Source organism: Cebus imitator, unplaced genomic scaffold, assembly GCF_001604975.1.
Source record: "Cebus imitator isolate Cc_AM_T3 unplaced genomic scaffold, Cebus_imitator-1.0 Scaffold106, whole genome shotgun sequence".
NCBI lineage: Eukaryota > Metazoa > Chordata > Mammalia > Primates > Cebidae > Cebus > Cebus imitator.
The window spans coordinates 894,684-912,983 of record NW_016107421.1 but is presented as its reverse complement, the minus strand read 5'-3'; the positions used below and the strand labels follow the sequence as shown (position 1 = coordinate 912,983).

General features: G+C 49.7%; 1 protein-coding gene across 1 annotated transcript in view; it reads right to left on the bottom strand.

Moving 5' to 3' along the window:
• Positions 1 to 18,300, bottom strand: part of MROH2A (maestro heat like repeat family member 2A) — a 57,526-nt gene that overhangs the window by 5,718 nt on the left and 33,508 nt on the right. Inside the window, exons 23-35 of the mRNA XM_037741750.1 lie at positions 17,055 to 17,177; positions 16,015 to 16,094; positions 14,198 to 14,306; positions 13,298 to 13,393; positions 11,062 to 11,166; positions 9,852 to 9,975; positions 9,261 to 9,379; positions 8,579 to 8,731; positions 8,006 to 8,160; positions 5,827 to 5,986; positions 5,554 to 5,747; positions 5,094 to 5,231; positions 4,449 to 4,563 (exon numbers count right to left, since the gene is read on the bottom strand). Coding sequence (XP_037597678.1) covers positions 4,449 to 4,563; positions 5,094 to 5,231; positions 5,554 to 5,747; positions 5,827 to 5,986; positions 8,006 to 8,160; positions 8,579 to 8,731; positions 9,261 to 9,379; positions 9,852 to 9,975; positions 11,062 to 11,166; positions 13,298 to 13,393; positions 14,198 to 14,306; positions 16,015 to 16,094; positions 17,055 to 17,177 — 1,671 coding nt within the window. The remainder of the gene's footprint in view (positions 1 to 4,448; positions 4,564 to 5,093; positions 5,232 to 5,553; positions 5,748 to 5,826; positions 5,987 to 8,005; positions 8,161 to 8,578; positions 8,732 to 9,260; positions 9,380 to 9,851; positions 9,976 to 11,061; positions 11,167 to 13,297; positions 13,394 to 14,197; positions 14,307 to 16,014; positions 16,095 to 17,054; positions 17,178 to 18,300) is intronic.

The following is an 18,300-nucleotide window of genomic DNA, read 5'->3' as shown; positions in this document are numbered from 1 at the left end:
TTTTTTCAGTTAGCATAACAGCCAGTCAAATGCAAGAGCCACCCCCATCCCCACCTGAACAGAAATGCACAAAAGGCATGAATTTCACTCATTCAGGAGAGTTACTATTGGCCTAGTACTCCAAGTGCCAAAACCTCAGGCCTTTGAGAACTCCCTGGTACGCGTGTGTGTGCATGTGTGTGTGTGTGCATGTGTATGTGTGCATGTGTGTGTACATGTGTGTGCATGTAAGAACCTGAGTATGTTTGAAAGAGGCCTGAAAAGAAAACTGAACACCAAATTGGTGAGTCCAGGGACAGGAGAAGTGAGAGTCTATTGACCGTTGCTACATCCGGCTCCTTAGCCCCCATTAGGCGCAACTGCTCGAAGCTTCCAAATGTTTTGTCTCCACCTCAGTCCACCTCCAGCCACCCCAGACACCAACACCAGCAATCACAGGAGCTTCCTACAGCACTTCAGTTTATTTACACATTTACTGAGCACCTATTCAGGGCCAGGCAGAGCAGTGAACACAACTATCACAACCAAGTTTAAACGCTCTTCAGGGTAAACTCCTGGAGAGTAAATCCCTACACGATTGTTAGCAAGCATTAAAAAAAATCACGTATAATCCAGCCCTATGGAATTTGAAGAATTTAAATAGCTTGTTTCTTAAAAGCTGAACCTAATTTTTTTCTTTAAAAAATTTTTTTAATTTAATTTTGGGGTACATGTGCAGGAAGCGCAGGTTTGTTACATAGGTAGACATGTGTCACAGTGGTTCGCTCCACCTAGCAAGCCATCGCCGAGGTATTAAGCCCAGCATGCATTAGCTATTTTCCCTAACACTCTGCCTTTCCCCACTCCACCCCCAACAGGCCCCAGTGTGTGTCGGTCCCCTCCCTGCGTCCATATGATCTCGTTGTTCAGCTCCCACTTATAAGTGAGAACATGTGGTGTTTGGTTTTTCTGTTCCTGCATTAGTTTGCTGAGGATAATGACTTCCAGCTTCATCCATGTCCCTGCAAAGGACATGATCTCATTCCTTTTTATGACTGCATAGTATTCCATGGTGTATATGCACCACATTTTCTTTATCCAGTGTATCATTGATGGGCATTTGGGATGATTTCATGTCGTTGGTCACTGTGAATAGTGCTGCAATGAACATATGCATGCACGTATCTTTGATATTCCTTTGGGTATATGCCCAGTAATGGGATTGCTGGGTCAAATGGTATTTCTGGTTCTAGATCTTTGAGGAATCACCACACTGTCTTCCACAATGGCTGAACTAATTTACATTCCCACCAACAGTGTAAGAGTGTTCCTATTTCTCTGCAACCTTGCTAGCATCTACTGTTTCCTGACTTTTTAATAATGGCCATTCTGACTGGCATGACATGGTATCTCACTGTGGTTTTGATTTGCATTTATCTAATGATCAGTGACGTTTAGCTTTTCTAAATGTTTGTTGGCTGCATAATGTCTTCTTTTGAGAAGGGTCTGTTCAGGTCCTTTGCCTACTTTTTAACGGGGTTGTTTTTGTTGTTTTGTTGTAAATTTGTTTGAGTTCCTTGTAGATTCTGGATATTAGACCTTTGTTGAATGGATAAATTGCAAAGATTTTCTCCCACTCTGTAGGCTGCCTCTTCACTCTGATGATAGTTTCTTTTGCTGTGCAGAAGCTCTTTAGTTTAATTAGATCCCAACTGTCAATTTTTGCTTTTATTGCAATTGCTTTTGGTGATTTCATCATGAAATATTTGTCCATGCCCATGTCCTGAATGTTATTGCCTAGATTTTGTCCTAAGGTTTTTATAGTTTTGGGTTTTACATTTGAGTCTTTAATCCATCTTGAGTTAATTTTTTTGTATAAGGTGTGAGGAAGGGGCCCACTTTCAATTTTCTGCAAATGGATAGCCAGTTCTCCCAGCACCATTAAATAAGGAATCCTTTCTCCATTGCTTGTTTTTGTCGGGTTTGTCGAAGATCAGATGATTGTGGATGTGCAGTCTTATTTCTGAGTTCTCCATTCTGTTCCATTGGTCTATGTGTCTGTTATTGTACCAGTACTATGCTGTTTTGGATACTGTAGCCTTACAGGATAGTTTGAAGTCCAGTAGGGCGTTGCCTCCAGCTTTGTTCTTTTTGCTTAGGATTGTCTTAGCTATACAGGCTGAATTCTATAAGAAATACAAAGAGGAGCTTATACCATTTCTCCTGAAACTATTCCAAACCATTGAAAAGGAGGGACACCTCCCTAACTCATTCTATGATGCCAGCATCATCCTGATACCAAAACCAGGCAGAGATACAAAAAAAAGAAAAAAGAAAAGAAAACTTCAAACCAATATCCCTGATGAATATTGATACAAAAAATTCTCAATAAAATACTGGCAAACTGAATCCAGCACCACATCAAAAAGCTTATCCACCACGACCAAGTAGGCTTCATTCCCAGGATGCAAGGCTAGTTCAACACATGTAAGTCAACAAACGTAATTCATCAGATAAACAGATCTAAAGACACAACCACATGATTATCTCAATAGACACAGAAAAGGCCTTCAATAAAATACAACATCCCTTCATGTTAAAAACATCCAACAAACTAGGTATTGAAGGAACATACTTCAAAATAATAAGAATCATTTATGACAAACCCACAGCCAATATCATGCTGAACTGGCAAAAGCTGGAAGCATTCCCTTTAAAAACCAGCACAAAACAAGGATGCCCTCTCTCACCACTCCTACTCAATATAGTATTGGAAGTTCTGGCCAGGGCAATCAAGCAAGAGAAAGAAATAAAAGGTATTTGAATAGGAAAGGAGGAAGTGAAAATGTCTTTGTTTGCAGATGGTATGATCCTATATCTAGAAAACCCCATTGTCTCAGCCCAAAAACTTCTTAAGCTGATAAACAACTTCAACAAAGTCTCAGGATACAAAATCAATCCACAGAAGTCACAAGTACTTCTATACACTAACAACAGGCAAGCAGAGAGCCAAATCAGGAATGAACTCCCATTCACAATTGCTACAAAGAGAATAAAATACCTAGGAATACAGTTAACAAGGGAAGTGAGGGACCTCTTCAAGGAGAACTACAAACCTCTGCTCAAAGAAACCAGAGAGGCCACAAAGAAATGGAAAAAATATCCCATGTTCATGGATAGGAGGAATCAATATTATGAAAATGACCATACTACCCCGAGTAATTTATAGATTCAATGCTATTCCTATTAAACTACCATTGACATTCTTCACAGAATTAGAACAAAGCTATTTTAAAATTCATATGGAACAAAAAAAGCCGAACCTAATTTTTAAACAGCCATAATTAGCAAGCATTTAATGAGCACTTACCTCCCAAGCAAGCAATGTGTATACAGTCTTATCACATTTAACTCTCAACCAAGGCCTGAAAAGAAGGCACTGCTTTCCGCGGTTTGGCAGATGAAGAGGCTGAAGCTCAGAGACACTAAGTAACTTCATCGCCAGCCAATCAGCAGCTGAGCGGAAGCTCTTAGCCAGGCCCTCGGATTCCAGCACCTGGGCCTGGCCCTGTGTGGCTTCTAGCCACTGAAAATTCTAAACCCAGACACATCAAAGGCCAGGTCCTGGGTGAGACAACAAGGGAGTGCTTCTCCTTCTCATCATTTTGAAGATTTACAGAGGCCTGAACACAGGGCGGGGCCTGAAGAACCTATAAAAGCTTAGCAAGTACCTCCCAGGTTGGTCCTGTACTTCCAGGAGTTTTTGTACAGCCCACTGCCAACACTCATTTTCCCATTTTTAAATGTTGGGGAAAAGAAATCTAGAGAAGAACATTTCATGGCACATGAAAATTCCACAAAGTTTAAATTCCAGTGTCCATCAATACGGTTTTGTTGACACTGTCATGCCCACTGGTTAATGCAGTGGCTGTGGCTGCTTTCCTGCTACAGCGGAGTTGGCCACAAAGCCAAAAATACTAATTTATGTCTCAGCCCTTTACAGAAAACGCTGGCCAGCCCCTGGTCTGGGCTGTGGTTTGTTCCTAGGGTGCAGTGGGCATCATTGCCCTTAGGACACTCCAACACTTGCCCTGAAATACGGTTGCTGGGCCCTGCCGTCTGCCTGGCAGCACCCCTTGGCCTCTCTGAGACGTCCTACAGGAAACCTGTCCCAGCGAGAGCCCAGGTGCCCTCCCTGGGCCCCCTGAGTGGCTATGCTTGTTAGGTCACACATCAGTTAGCTGCCATGCTGCAGGGCTCGGGCGGTATCTCAGCCTGTGTTTCCTGCAGGGCCCGCGCTGCACGACTCATATGATGGATGAATGAAGGAGCAGATGAGAGAATGAGCCCTCAGAGGAGGGGTGCTCGCCTGTTCCCCTGACTCCCATGCCTTGGAGATGAGCCATCCCCAGAAGAATCCAGGGACCCCATCCCCTCCACTCGCACCACGCCCGCACCCGGTGCCTCACTTCCACGCAGGCCACCGTGCTGCTGATGCGGCAGCTCAGGACTTCAGAGTCCATGCCCCTGAGCACCAGCTCCGCCAGCCTCTGCCTGTGGCCCTCCACATGCTGCATGCACAACCTGCAGAGGAGAGACAGTGCCAGGCCGCAGAGGCAGCCCCACCCTGCCTGACATTTGCCAAGAGCTGGGCCAGACCATGTCAGCGCCTGGTGCCTGCTGGCAGGATAACACTGGGCAAGATGTCCTAACATCTCTGGGCTTCCCCCTCCTCTTCCTGGGGTTGGTTGAGGTTGTCAGTGAACCACTCAATGTCTCTATCTCCTTTTTACAAAGGGGATAGAGAGTGGCTCCTGAGTGGCTAGGACCCTGGAAGTAACTCCCATCTCTGGCCTGCTCCAGACCCTGTGTGGCCCTGGGGGGCAAGCCCTCCTCTCTCTGGTCTCATCTGCTCTGAGCAGGAAGGGTTTGAATAAAAGGTTCTCATTGCCTGGCACACCACTGCCATCCTAGACTCACAGGTTGATGTGGCAATTCCCCAAGAAAGAAGGCATTCAGACAGGACTGGACCATGTCCTCGCAAGGAGCCCTTCCATCCAGCAAGGGGGTTCCTCTGCAGGTCCCCCTGCCACCCCAAGGGAGCCAGGGCCCACCTGGCCAGCAGGCTCACGCCCTCCAGGAACGTCCCGCCGCCCCGCAGGAGGCCCCACACCGCCTGCTCTTCCAGGGCACGCGCCAGGGGCTGGTTCCTGACTCTCTTGAACAAGAGCTGCATGGACTTGATGGTGACCCTGGAGGGAGGTGGGGGCTTGTGATGCGCTGCCCTGCTGGGAGCGCATGGCATGGGGAGGCTGCTGCAATCTGTGAAGTGGGGCCCCAGTGCCCATGGGGCCCAGCCCAAGGGGCTGAGGGGAAGGTCCAGGGAGACAGTGGATCTGCAAACTCTGAAAACCACACCTTGCTGGACACTCATGAGAAAGGCATCCTAAGATCAGCTCCCACCAGGAGGAGACAAAGAGAACCCTTCAGTGGAGTCCAGTGGCAACTAAGGGACAGCCCGTGGCTACACCCAGCCCAGGCCTACCGCCTAGCACCCACCGCCCTTGAGAGCACCTTTGCAGGTTCATTTCCTCAGACAGAGGTGCGGTGTGGACCAGCCTCCATGTCTTTAGGACTGGCGAGGCGGCCTCTGGTTGGTGGCTGCTGCCAAGCTGCAGCAGGAGGGTGTAGATGAGGTCAGGGAGGAAGTCCGGGAGGTTGTCGTTCTCATCCAGCTTCTCAATGAGAAGGTGGATGGTGCACAGGGTCTGCAGAGAGAACGTCCAGGGCATCGGGCTCCTACCCAGAGACCCTTGAGGAGCCTTGGGGCCTGTGCCTGCAACTCACCATCAGGGGGTCCACCGCAGCCATGCGCCAGATGTCAGCCTTGGAGGTGGCATCGACCCTGGGGCTGAGCCGTGACTGCAGCCGGCCCATCAGGCTGTGGAGCATGGTCCGGGCAAAGGGCACGTTCTCCGACATTGCCAGCCACACCTCTGCCAGGTGGCTAACCAAAGTCAGGGCATAAGGACTGTGAGTTTTTTGGCATGTGCCCTGGCAGGTAAAAATCCCTTTCAACCCCTCAGCAGCCCCCTAAGTAGAGGTTGGACTCTGGGGGCTGAAACTCAGGGAGGTGGAGGCAGCCGTCAAAGTTTGTGTACTTAGAACCCAGGACCCTGATGCTACACTCAGCTCCCTTTCTCTGCATGGGCTCACGGTACCTTTGGGAAAGCCATGGGCCCTGTGGAAAACCCAGCTCCACTGCGAGGTGACCACCGAGGCCCCACCTGTTCGGTGACTTTACAGACGTGTCCCACACTACCTCCCAGTGCCCAATTTGCATCAGGTTGGTTGTCGGCAGCTTTCGGATTATCACCTCAACTGCCTAATACATCTTTGAGGAAGGCATTTTTATCTCCATATTCCACCGAAGAGGAAAGTGAGGCTTGCAGCAGTCAGGCCACCTGCAAAACTACAGTTGGAAAAGGGCCTTCCTAGTTTCCAAGTCCAAGCCCATGACCCTGCTGAGAAGGGAGGTCCCCCAGGATAGGTGCAGAGGCACAGACAGCAGGGCATCTGGGAGGTTCTGAAAGGCTAATGCGAATCTAACAAGTCTAAATATAATTTAGGAAGGTTAAGCTGAACAAAGAGACATGTTAACTGACTATCTGAACCCACAAAACCAAATGCACGAGAGCAGGGTGGTGAGTTTGGGTCTGCGGGGAGATGTGGCTGGAGGCCCAGGGACAGGAATAAATCGGGGGGCACAGTGCACTCATCAGCACCCACTGCAAGGAAGACATGGGGTGCAAGAAAACACGAAGGGGCACCTCAGTCCTACGATGGCAAGAAACAACTACCAATAATGACACAGTCCTGGAAGATGACCCCAGGCTCTGGAATGCAGCCAGCCGACACCCTCATCACAGGCTGTGAGTCCCTGAACAGAAAGCCCAGCTAAGCTATGCCTTGACGCCTGGGCCATGGGTGTTGTTCGAAGCTTCTAAGTGGGTGGTACCTTGTTATGCAGCAATAGCAAGTCAATATAGATTTGGCAAGCTAAGTGGAAACCAGTGTGACGTGGCCACCAACCATGCCAGCCTGACCCAGGGCACACCACCCTTTACCCCACCCAACTCTGCATCATGAGCCACTGAGCCTCATTCAGTCACGAAATCTGCACCACCCTCCCAGCTGGACCCAAGGCAGGCCTACTCTTACGAGAAGCGGCTCCAAGGTGGAGCCACGCCTGCATCTCACTAAGGTCAGCCATTGTGGCTCTGGGTCCAGGGCCTGTTTTAAAAACTCTTTTCTCTGTTCCAAGCCTCTTACTTAGCACGACATCTCCTTACCTCCCTGCACCAGCACAGGCTCCACAGCTCTGGGGATGACTGCCTAGCTCTTTCTGGGCCCTCCCAGGTGAATTCTGATACCACCCAGACTCCCCATGTGTAGGGAGACTGTGCCCAGTGGCCTGTGCCATCAGGCTATTGCACACACAGGAGCTCTGCGCTGCTGGCAGAGAAACGCCAGTAAAGACGTGGTCGCTTTGCATCACTCACAGCCACCTCTGGGGCTGGAGGCTGGGCCATTCTTCCCTTGGAGACCGGGACAAGTCACTTCCCCTCTTGGGATACATTGTGAAAGGATCAGGGACAGCTTGGAGTATCTCCTGGGCTTGCTCAGGCCTCGGAGCCACATCCTGCAGCCGATCTGCCACAGCTGTGTTCGCAGGGCAGGGAAGAGCTGCTATGGGAGACACAACTCCATAGACACTGTCCCTGCAGGGAAATCAGGACATGTGGGGAGCTACGGGTCCAGATTCCAGCTCCATGTGGTGAAGCTCTACAAGTCTGAGCTCTGTGTCAGTGGCTTATCAGAGGCAAACCCCTCCTGCAGGAGGTACAAACAGGTAAAGGGCTTCGACCTCGTTCAGGGTGGGGCAAGGTATTACCCCAGGCTCCAGGCTTCCGGGACATGGTCCAAATGACACAGGAGGCCAGGGCCGCCTCCTCCAGGCACCCACCTCTCCATGGGCAGAGGCTGCCTCAGGAGAGGCGTGAGGATGGTCTCCCGGTGGTGGTGTGCCAGCAGCAGGATGCCTTCAATGAGAAGGCGCCGCACCTCCGGGTGGTCCACCGCCGGCAGGTGCACCAGGATGGCGCCCAGGATCTCAGCCACCTAGGGAGGGGCGGGGCATCATGGGGGCAGCCCAGGTCCCCATGGCCTCCTGCACTAACCCCATGACATGCCCCTGCTCCAGGGGCTCTGGCCCAGTTGGACAATGCGCAGGTTAAACCCCCAGCACCCTCTCCAGCGCATCCTCTGGTCTGCCTGGAACTCACTTTCAGTGCAGGAGGTGGTGTGCTCTGGGGAGGAGAGCCTTGACCTCCGGGTCAGCATGCACTTAACTCACCAGGCTACCTTTAACACGCTTCTTTCTAGCTCTAGAACTCTGTTTCCTCCTCCTCTTTAGCAGCCAGGAGTTGGAGGAGGCATTCTCAGCAAGTGCTAGTGAGGCCCTCGCCCTTCCCTCTCATCTGGGCACACCGGGCAGCCCCAGCCCCAGCCTCTGGTGGCCCTGCCATGGCTCTGCCACCTTGTCTTCCAGCTCCTTGGCCCACATCTGGAGGAAGGTGCCTATCCAGGTGACAGAGGCCTTGTCGTGCTGCAGGTCCATGGCTCCAATGTTCTCGCAGAGCTTCTGGATGAGCGAGACCACTTCATCACAGTTAAACTCCGTGCAGACCACCTAGTAGCAGAGTGGGTGACTCCCTGTCATCCCCTGCCACTCCATGACTGCGGACACCCTTCCTCCCCTGTCCCACCTCATGCCCCACTCCAGGCTCCCATCCTTTCTCAGACCATGGCCACGGCCTCCTCCTGGGCTGAGTCAGAAGGGGCCTGGTCACCCTGTTTGGGTGGCTCCAGGCATTTCCATTCATCACTGTGTCATCAGGCTGCCCATGTGCCCACACCGTGTGCAGGGCCTGTCCAGATCATTCCCATGGCCCTTTCCACATTCAGTGTGGCACATCATGGGGACAGGAAGAAGACAGCAAAGCAGATTAAGCACCTACTGTGTGCCAGAGACATAGTAGGGACCTGACATACTTGCAGGCCCTTTCAACACAGATGGGAGGAGTTGGGCCAAAGGCTGTGGAAGCTGAGACCCCAGAGAACTTGGGCTGTGCGGCGAGCCCAGGAAGGCCCCCCTCCCCAAGAGACGCTGAGAGCACTAAGACCAGCCCAGCAGCCCAGACAGGCTCCCTGGCTGTCACCTTGGCGATTCTGGAGGATGCACAGAAGATTTTCTCCATGTCCGTGCCCCAGAGGTCCTCCTTACATTTCTCAAGCTCCTTTTCCTTGGAAGGGCCCCACAAGGAGCTGGTCTGGCTTGCTGTCGGGAATACAACTTCAGAAATAACGAGCAGGGACAAAGGGCCTGGCTACCCTGCCTTCGTGGCAACCTCCTGCCCTGGCTTTGCAGGCCTGAGGGCCCTTCCCTGTGGCGGCCTCTGCCCGCACCACCTCTACGCCCGCTCAGATGCCTGTTCTCCCCTGAGCTCAGCTCTGGCCAGCTCAGTCCCATGCTTGGCATCTGGGAGCCCACTTTCTCCCAGCCAGGCCCTCAATGCCCAGCACTTGCCCTCTGTGAGTCAATCTGGGCTAATGAATCTCTCCTAGAAGCTTCCATGGACTGTTGGTGAGCTCTCTCCTCACTGCTCCCTCTGGTGGTCACCTTTGTTTCTCTCCATGCCTGCCGGCACAGAGGCAATACTTCCCCCCAGGGCAGGCCACAGTCCACATTCCTGGAGTCAGCCCTCTCTCCCTCCCAGAAGGCCTGGCCCTCATGTCCTGCCCTCTCATACCGTGAAGATCCAGCAGGCTGGACAGGACATTCATTGAGGCCATGCGGGTTCTTTGATGGGCATCACAGGTGCACGGGGCGATGAGCCCGACCATTGTGCCAAACTGCCCCAGCTTCAGGGGGATCTGAGGATCAGGAGACCAAGGGGCTCATACCTCTGTGCCCTCACGCACACCTGGGGCTGCCCAGGGGCAACATAAAGGGCGACTTGAGAGGACAAAACCTGCTCTGAAAACACCCATTTGGGGAAGGGGAGGCTGCCACCGCCTGTCCCATGTCCACACGTCAGCCTCCCCTGCCCACAGCTGGGCCCCTGGAGGCTGAGCAGCCTGGATCTGTGGGTCCCAGCTCAGAATGAGCTCTGACTCAGCTCACCACTCTGAACTTGGGCCCAGTTGTTCCTATAATGGACGCTGGGGATCAGAGCTTCCCGTTCCCTAGCTGAGCGGCCCGGGCAGGGTACACTGCCTCTTGGTCTCACGTTTCCTGTCTGCATAGTGTCGGTAACGATGGCACCTCCTCTTGCAGGGAATGTTGTGGGAGCGCAGGCAATGCCCTCCACACAGCCTCTGGCCTCACATGTTACTGAGTGTTGGTCTTGGCCCCTGCCTCACAACCTCTCTCCAGGTGCCCAGGACCAGGGTCCTGCCCAGCCCACTTCTCTCCCTGCACCTCCTAAGACCTGACGCCCATCCCTGCACCCCAGCCCCTGATTCCATCATCCTCCTGCCACAGCCATCCTGAGGACAAGACAGTCAAAGAGCAGGGAGCCAAAAACTGTAGAAAATTGAGTCTTATCAGGCTGTGTCAGGTGGTCGATCAGTAAAAACACTGCATTGTTCTAGACATTGGAAGGATTGTGATACTCATCAAGCTTTGCAACATTTATGATTTTGCAGCACTTGATTTTCTCAAATAGTCACTTTCCTAACCAATGTAGGATTCATAACTCTGTACCTTTTTTTCTTAAAAAGGGCTCTCACCACTCCAGGAGCCACAGGCCCCACGAAGCCTGGAGTTCTGCCAACCTCAGTCCCATCCTCTCCCTTCCTGACCCAGCCCAGGGCACCAGGTCATCGCAGCCTCTCCCAAGGGACTCTTCAGGGACAGAACTTGATTTCAAAAGTGTTCCCTCATCTCCCAGATAGAGACAGGAGTTTTTCTGTGAATGTCAGAGTGGCAGGCTGGGGGTTGGGGCTTCCTGGACTCACACAGACACCAGTGCTGTGGACATAGATCCGCATGAGGTAGAGATGGAGGCTCATGGCCTTTTCCCGCTCCCATTCTTTCTCTGACAGGATCCACTTTTCCAGGAGCTATGGGTAGAGCCCAGAACACAAAAGTGGGTTTTAAAATCCTGGGGCCAGCCCCTTCCTGGCCAGTTTTTGGCCCCCTCACCCTCCCACTCAGATCAACTTTCAATGTTTCCTTATGGGTCTAGACAGTCCCCACCATGAAGGGAGATGAGGCTGTGGGCAGGGAGAGAGCATCCCCATCCCCAGCATCCTCACCAGGATGGTGCCTGGCTGTTGCATTTGTCCTGGCTCCAAATGTCTGCCTATAATGAAGGGCCAGGAGCACAGCCCACCCTGCACTCCAGATGGCCCCAGAGGCCATTCTGATATAAAAGTTCATTTCAGAGCAAATCACATTACCACAGATAAACAGGTTCTTGTCATCACAGGGTCAGTTAACCAACCAGACATAACAATCCTACATGTTTATGCACCTAATAACATAGCTAAATAATACATGAAGAAAAAAAATGAAAGAACTGAAAGGAGAAGTAAACAAATTCACACTGTTAGTCAGAGATTTCAGTGCCCCTTTCTCAATAATTGATAGAACAAAAAGAAAATCAAAACAGATATAGAAAACCCCAAAAAATACTACTAAACAACTTGGCCTAATAGATGTTTTGAAACATTACACTTAACAACAGCAAAATATTTTTCAAATACACGTGAAATATTTTCCAAGACAGATGGTATCTGGGCAACAATTTAAAAGGATTTAAAATACGGGATTTAGACCACACACGTGACTCATGCCTGTGATCCCAGCACTTTGGGAGGCCAAGGTGAATGGATCACCTGAGGTCAGGCGTTCAAGACCACACTGCCCAACATGGTGAAATCCTGTCTCCACTAAAAATACAAAAAATTTCCGGGATGTGATGGCAGGTGCCTTTAATCCTAGCTACTCAGGAGGCTGAGGCAGCAGCATCACTTGAACCTGGGAGGCGAAGGTTGCAGTGAGCTGAGATTGTGCCACTGCACTCCAGCCTGGGCGACAAGAGCAAAATTCCATCTCAAAAAATATATATATATATAGATAGATAGATAGATAGATATGAATGAGACTTAAAGTATGCCAACAGACAATGCAGTTAAATTAGGAATCCAAACCAGAAAGATTCTTGAAAACCCCTAAATATTTGAAAATTGCTAAATAACTTGAAGGTCAAAGAAGAAATCATAAGGGAAATTAAAAATGTGTTTTGAACTGAAATAAAATTAGAAGACAATGTATCAAAATCTGTGAGATGCAGCAAAAAAAAAAAAAAAGAGTAAAATCTAGAGACTTACATTATCTGATCCAGATTTCAAGGCTTATTATAATATTACAGTAATCAAGACAGTGCGGTATTGGTGTACCACAGGAAAACACATCAATGGAGCCAAGTAAGTGTTCATATACCCTCATGTACATATACCCACATGTACAAGGCCTTTGATTTTCAACAAAGATGCAAAGGTAGTTCAATGGGAAAAGGGCAGTCTCTTCAACAAAGGGTGATGAAACAATTGGCTATCCATGTGCAAAAAAGTGAAATAAACTTTGACCCGTACCTCAAACCATACAAAAATAAACTCAAAATATATCATAGACCTAATCATAAAACCTGAAAATACAAAACTTCTGGAAGAAAACATAGGAGCAAATCTTTGGAAGGTTTCTTAGATTTGACACCAAATGCATGATCCATAAAATAAAAAAAAAAGATAAATTAGACTTCCTCAAAACTAAAAACTTCTGCTCATTAAAGGATATTGGGAAATCAATAAAAAGGCCACAGACTAGGAGAAAATATTTGCAAATCACGTATCTGATGGACTGTATCCAGAATATGTAAAACATCTAAAAGTGTCCATAAAAAGAAACTAAACAACCCAATTTTTACCTAACCCACCTTCAAAAGTGCCAAGGTTATGAAAGACAAAGAAAGACTGTGAAGCTGTTCCAGATGAAAGAAGGACAGAGACCTGACAGCTAGATGCAGTGCCTAATCTGGATTGGATCCTGATCCAAATCCTGATCCATTTCCTCTGATCCTGGATCAGAGGATGTATCATGTACTCTCCTGTTTCCCATAGTCTGGCCCTCAGGACAGCTTCTGGGGAGGAGTGACCATCCCTGGCTCTGGCCCACTGCCACACAACTCACCTGCACCATCTCCTGCAGCCCCTTGGGGTCCAGCTGCCTCTGCAGGAGGCTCTCCATCAGCTGCTCCAGGGCACTTAGGGCGTTTGCATACAGGGTCTACAGCCAAGAGGGAGAGAGAGATAGGTGGCAATGTGGGGCACCAACAAGCCACCTCCCTGTGGGCAGTCTAGGCCAGGGAGGGGTCTGGCAGTCATCCACTAACTTCTGCTCAATCTGAGCTCTTGACACTCATTTTCTGACATGAAGTACAAGACAACTATTTAAGAGGAATTCACTTTACAAAGCAGGAAACTGAACTCCTGGAGCCCAGTTCTGATTCTTCATCTAGGTACAGGCCCTTGAGGCAGGGATGGTTACCTGTCCACAGAAGATTCCTTCTTCTCTTCCACAATGTCCTCAGGGAAATAGCCATCCCATCAGGGACTACATTTCCCAGGACTCCTTGCATGGGTGGAGCCATGTGACTGTGTTTCAGCCAATAGAAGGGGGGCAAAATGGCTCCCAAGTCTCCCCTAGACTTTCTTTTTCTTCTCTCTAGGCTAGGTATCAATTCCCATTGATTGGGACCTTGGGATTCATGCCCTGAGGATGGGCAGGTCGTCTCCGCCAGCCTGGGTTCCTGAATAATTGCATGAAGCAGCTCCACTTCCACTCCCATTGACAATTGGACTTTACTTGACGTGGGTGATAAATAAACTTTTATCTTGTTGACCCACTGAGACTTCAGGGTTTATCTGTTACAGCAGCTAGCATTACCTTATGTTTACTGATAGAGCTCGATACACTCTGCTGCCTCCAAATGCTTGAGGGTGGTTCAGGAAGGTGGACTTTCAGCATTGCCCATGTTAATGTTAACTTCCAGGTCCTGACCCAGAAATGAGGTGGCCCAGAGGGACCTACCTTAATGGACTCATTGTCCTCTCCTGGGAGTTGGAGAGAAATTACAGAATGTATGCTGATATCCATCAGCTCACTGTTTTCCTCTGTGGAGTAGAAAGGCTTCAGCTTGCTGGAGAAAGAAGCAGTAACGAGAGAGGAGTGGTCACTGGGGAGGTGAGCTTCTGCTGCACCACTGCCCAGTCTGGGCATGGAGACACATCCTAGAAGAGGAACAGACTGACTTCTCCAGTTGGAGGCTTTGGCATGCATCCCTCCCCAGGGACCCTGGCTCTGCCAAGTAACCAGTGTCGACTCTTGCCTGTGATTGAAGGGGAGACGCAGGGGTCCAAGTCCATCTCTCCTATCTGCTGTTGCTTACTCTGAACCTGTTAATCTCCTGCTCAGAAACAGTCCATTGCTCCTTGATAACTACAACCATGGAATCTGCCCCCAGAAGCTGGTGCTAGTCCAGGGTTTTTCAAGGGTAATGCTTGGACTAGCAGCAGCAGCAGCAGCAGTAGTTTCAGTTTGGAGTTTATGATAAACACAAATTCTATGGCCCCACCCAAGACCTACTGAATCAAAAATTCTGGTGGTGGATTGCAGCCATCTGTGTTTTGATAAACCCTCCAGAGGTGGTTGCTAGTGATTGGTGTGTGCTAGCTCATTTTCCTTCCAGCCCCTTCATCAATAGTTCTCAAGCTTGGTGCATATAAGAGCCACCTTGAGAATTTTTTAAGGATCCTCAGGGACCATGTCCAAGCCTCACGACCTGGAGTGGGACCTGGATATCCATACTGTTAAAAGTTCCCCTTGAGTTCTATTGTGCCCCAGAGTTGAGAGCCACCATCCTCCTTTAACTTTAAACTGCTGTTCCCCCAAAGGATATTGTATTGCACTCTCCTGGGAAGCCCCAAGCACAGTCATTCTGCTTCAGCCCAGGTCAAAAGTCAAATGCCAACTCTGCACCAAGCCTTTTCGTAACTCCCTTTGTATAAACTGAGTTGCATTTTGTTAGTAGCCCCTTTTTTTGTCTCAGATATTTTTTATGCCAGTGTGTGTGAGTTTACCTGCAAACATAGTCCTCTTAGTCAGCTCTGAGCTACAGTTCTGTTTGTATTTATCTGTCTTATCTCTAAGTCCCTAAAAGGCTGGGCCTAGGTCTTACGTATCACTGTGTCCCTTCAATAGTCAGCATATAACTGTGCTTAGTTGATGTTCATGACATTTATTTAAAAATCTGCGTGTTTGATGCAGCATAAAGCAATATATAATTCTGCTGTGCGCCTAAGTAAGGAATCTTCCCCTAGAGGTGAGGTATTCCTAGAGGTGACTCAAACACTTTAAATACCAATTTTATAAATCCATAACTTCTTACCCTTTCCCCCTCCCCACCAATGGATTGACATCTCCAGGAAGGCACATCTTAGGCATTGGATCACTTAGTATGAATGGTATCAACAAATAGTTGACTGAGCCCTTCAACTCATTGACTGAGCCTGACTCATCTTGAAGGATGCCTGCAATGCTCTTCAGTGTTATCACTGTTATTTCACTCAAAATATCCCCAATCAACTGAAGAGCAGCCCACCCACATGCCATAAATCCAAGGAGAAGCAGGATTTTCAGCTTGAAATCCTGCTGAGAATTATAGGAAGGAGTGGCCGAGGCCCACCCCCATCTTCTAGGCTGGCCCATTGCCCGGGGAGCCACCAACGAGACCCCTGCTACGGAGGCAGGCGAGGAAAAAGGAGGTGCAACTCCTGAAGGAGAACCAAGGATTGGTCTTGAACTCCTCCCTACCCCTTGGGATGGGATGCGGGCGGGGCCCAGCTGACCTCAGGTGCGAGAGGGCCTCCATCGCCAAGGCTCGCACTGGAGAAACCAGGTTGTTGGTTGGCTCCGCCTCGAGGACCGCCTGTCCAACACAAGCAGGGGTGGTGGCATTTGGTGACCATGATGGTGGCAGCACTCCCCAGTGTTAGCCCAGGGAAGACCTGGCACTTCGCAAAGCGCTCTAGCATCCCACATCTCTTTCTTTTTAGGGCATTTGGCTTTTGGCATCTTAGGGGAGGCAGCAGAGTAGGAGCGGGGCCCAAGGTGGGCCCGGGCTCCCAGCTTGGGTTGCTCATCTACTTGCTGTGTGCCCCTGGGCCAGCCCTCGCCCTGCCTGAGCCCAAGTCCCTTCTCTGTAAAACAAGACCTGGAGACCCATTTTACAGGGCTGCTCCAGGCTAGCGTGAAAGCACAGGTTGAAAGCTCCTGGCCAGAGTGAGAGCCAAGTCAGTCCCATTTTCTGCTCATTACCTTCTGTTCCGCCTACACCTCATGTCCCTCAAGGGCCACTTCCAGCACAACCCAGGCAGCTTTGAGGGGCCAAGGCACTGGCAATGACATGGGTAGGGAGGTCTGGGACGAAGGACATTGGCAGCCCCACAGGCTCCACCAGCCTTTGGACAGTGGACATTTTTTTTGTCTTACATCCCTACATGCATCCTTCAGAGCTTCACTCTAAGCCCTGCTTCCAGCAGATCCCTGCCCCTAAAGCCCTCCAACAGGGAGACAGTGAAGCTACAGCTAAGCCAGCCTCGGGGACCTCTGTCTATCAGGCCTGAACCAGCTGCCCTGGGCACTGCAGGACCCAAAACAGTCGGAATCTCCCAACCTGGTTTCCAGATCATTGACTGGCTATGAAACACTTTATCAGACACAAAAATGATTCTGAGAACTCCTACAGTTAGGTCAAAACAGAGCCAAGACAGATAAGCGTTTCAGAGAACTCTGCAGATACCCTCAGGAACTTTGAAAACCTCTCACTGCAGGGAGTTAGACCCCAAAACCAGGACCCAGGGCCAACGAAGTGCCCCACCCAGCTTACCACTATGATGCTAGTCAGAGTCGTCTTCTGGGCAAACTGAAAGTCCTCCAGGTCCTTGATGTTGTTGATGGCCTTGGTAACCTGCACAACACTCTTTATGAAGGCCATTTTGAGACAGACATCCTGTTCCCAGAAGAGGAAAAGGAGAGAGAGGATGTTTGTGAGCAGCCCCAGAAGAATCCAAGCTGCAGCCTCTGCTTCTGGACTCCTTTTGCTCTGAAGAAAGAGTTCAATGTTGAATGCTCTGAGAGATGGCCAGCCTCCCTCTGTCCTTCAACCACATGAATGGAGCACCTGCCACATGGCAGGGCCACAGGCACATGGCAGGGATATGAGGTGAGGTGCAGCACCTGGGTCCACACGTGATATGGTTTGGCTGTGTCCCCATTCAAATCTCAACTTGAATTATATCTCCCAGAATTCCCATGTGTTGTGGGAGGGACCCAGAGGGCAGTAATTGAATCATGGGAGCCAGTCTTTCCCATGCTATTCTCATGATAGTGAATAAGTCTCATGAGATCTGATGGGTTTATCAGGAGTTTCCACTTTTGCTTCTTCCTCATTTTTCTCTGGCCACCACCATGTAGGAAGTGCCTTTCATCTCCTGCCATGATTCTGAGGCCTCCCCAGCCATGTGGAACTCTAAGTCCAATTAAACCTCTTTTTGTTTCCAGTTTCAGGTATACCGTTAGCAGCAGCATTAAAATGAATTAACACACCATGGAAGATGCCACCTCCCCAAGTATCCCTAGGGCAGCAAAGCAGCTCAGGGGCTGCCTTCAGTGACCAAGGGCCTTGAGCCCTATGTGTCGCCATAGAGGCAGGATAGGTTATTGAGGAAACATTTGCTTTTACATGGATGAACCTTGAGGACATTATGCTAAATGAAATAAGCCAGACACACAAGGACAACTGTCATATGATTGCACTTAGATGAGGTATCTGGACTAGTCAAAGCCACACAGACAGAAAGAGGAAAGGTGGTTGCCAGGGCTGGAGGGAGAAGGGAATGTGGAGTTGGTGCTGAATGGATATAGGATTTCAGTTTTGCAAAATGAAGAATCCTGGAGATGGATGGCAGCGACGGTTGCGCAATGTGAACGTACCTCATGCCACTGAACTACACATACACTTAAAAATGGTTATGATGATAAACTATGTTATGTGTATTTTGCCACAGATTTTAAAAACACTTTTTGCTTTATTCTCTGTGTTTTCCCCTCCTTGCCATTCCAAGTAGATAGCC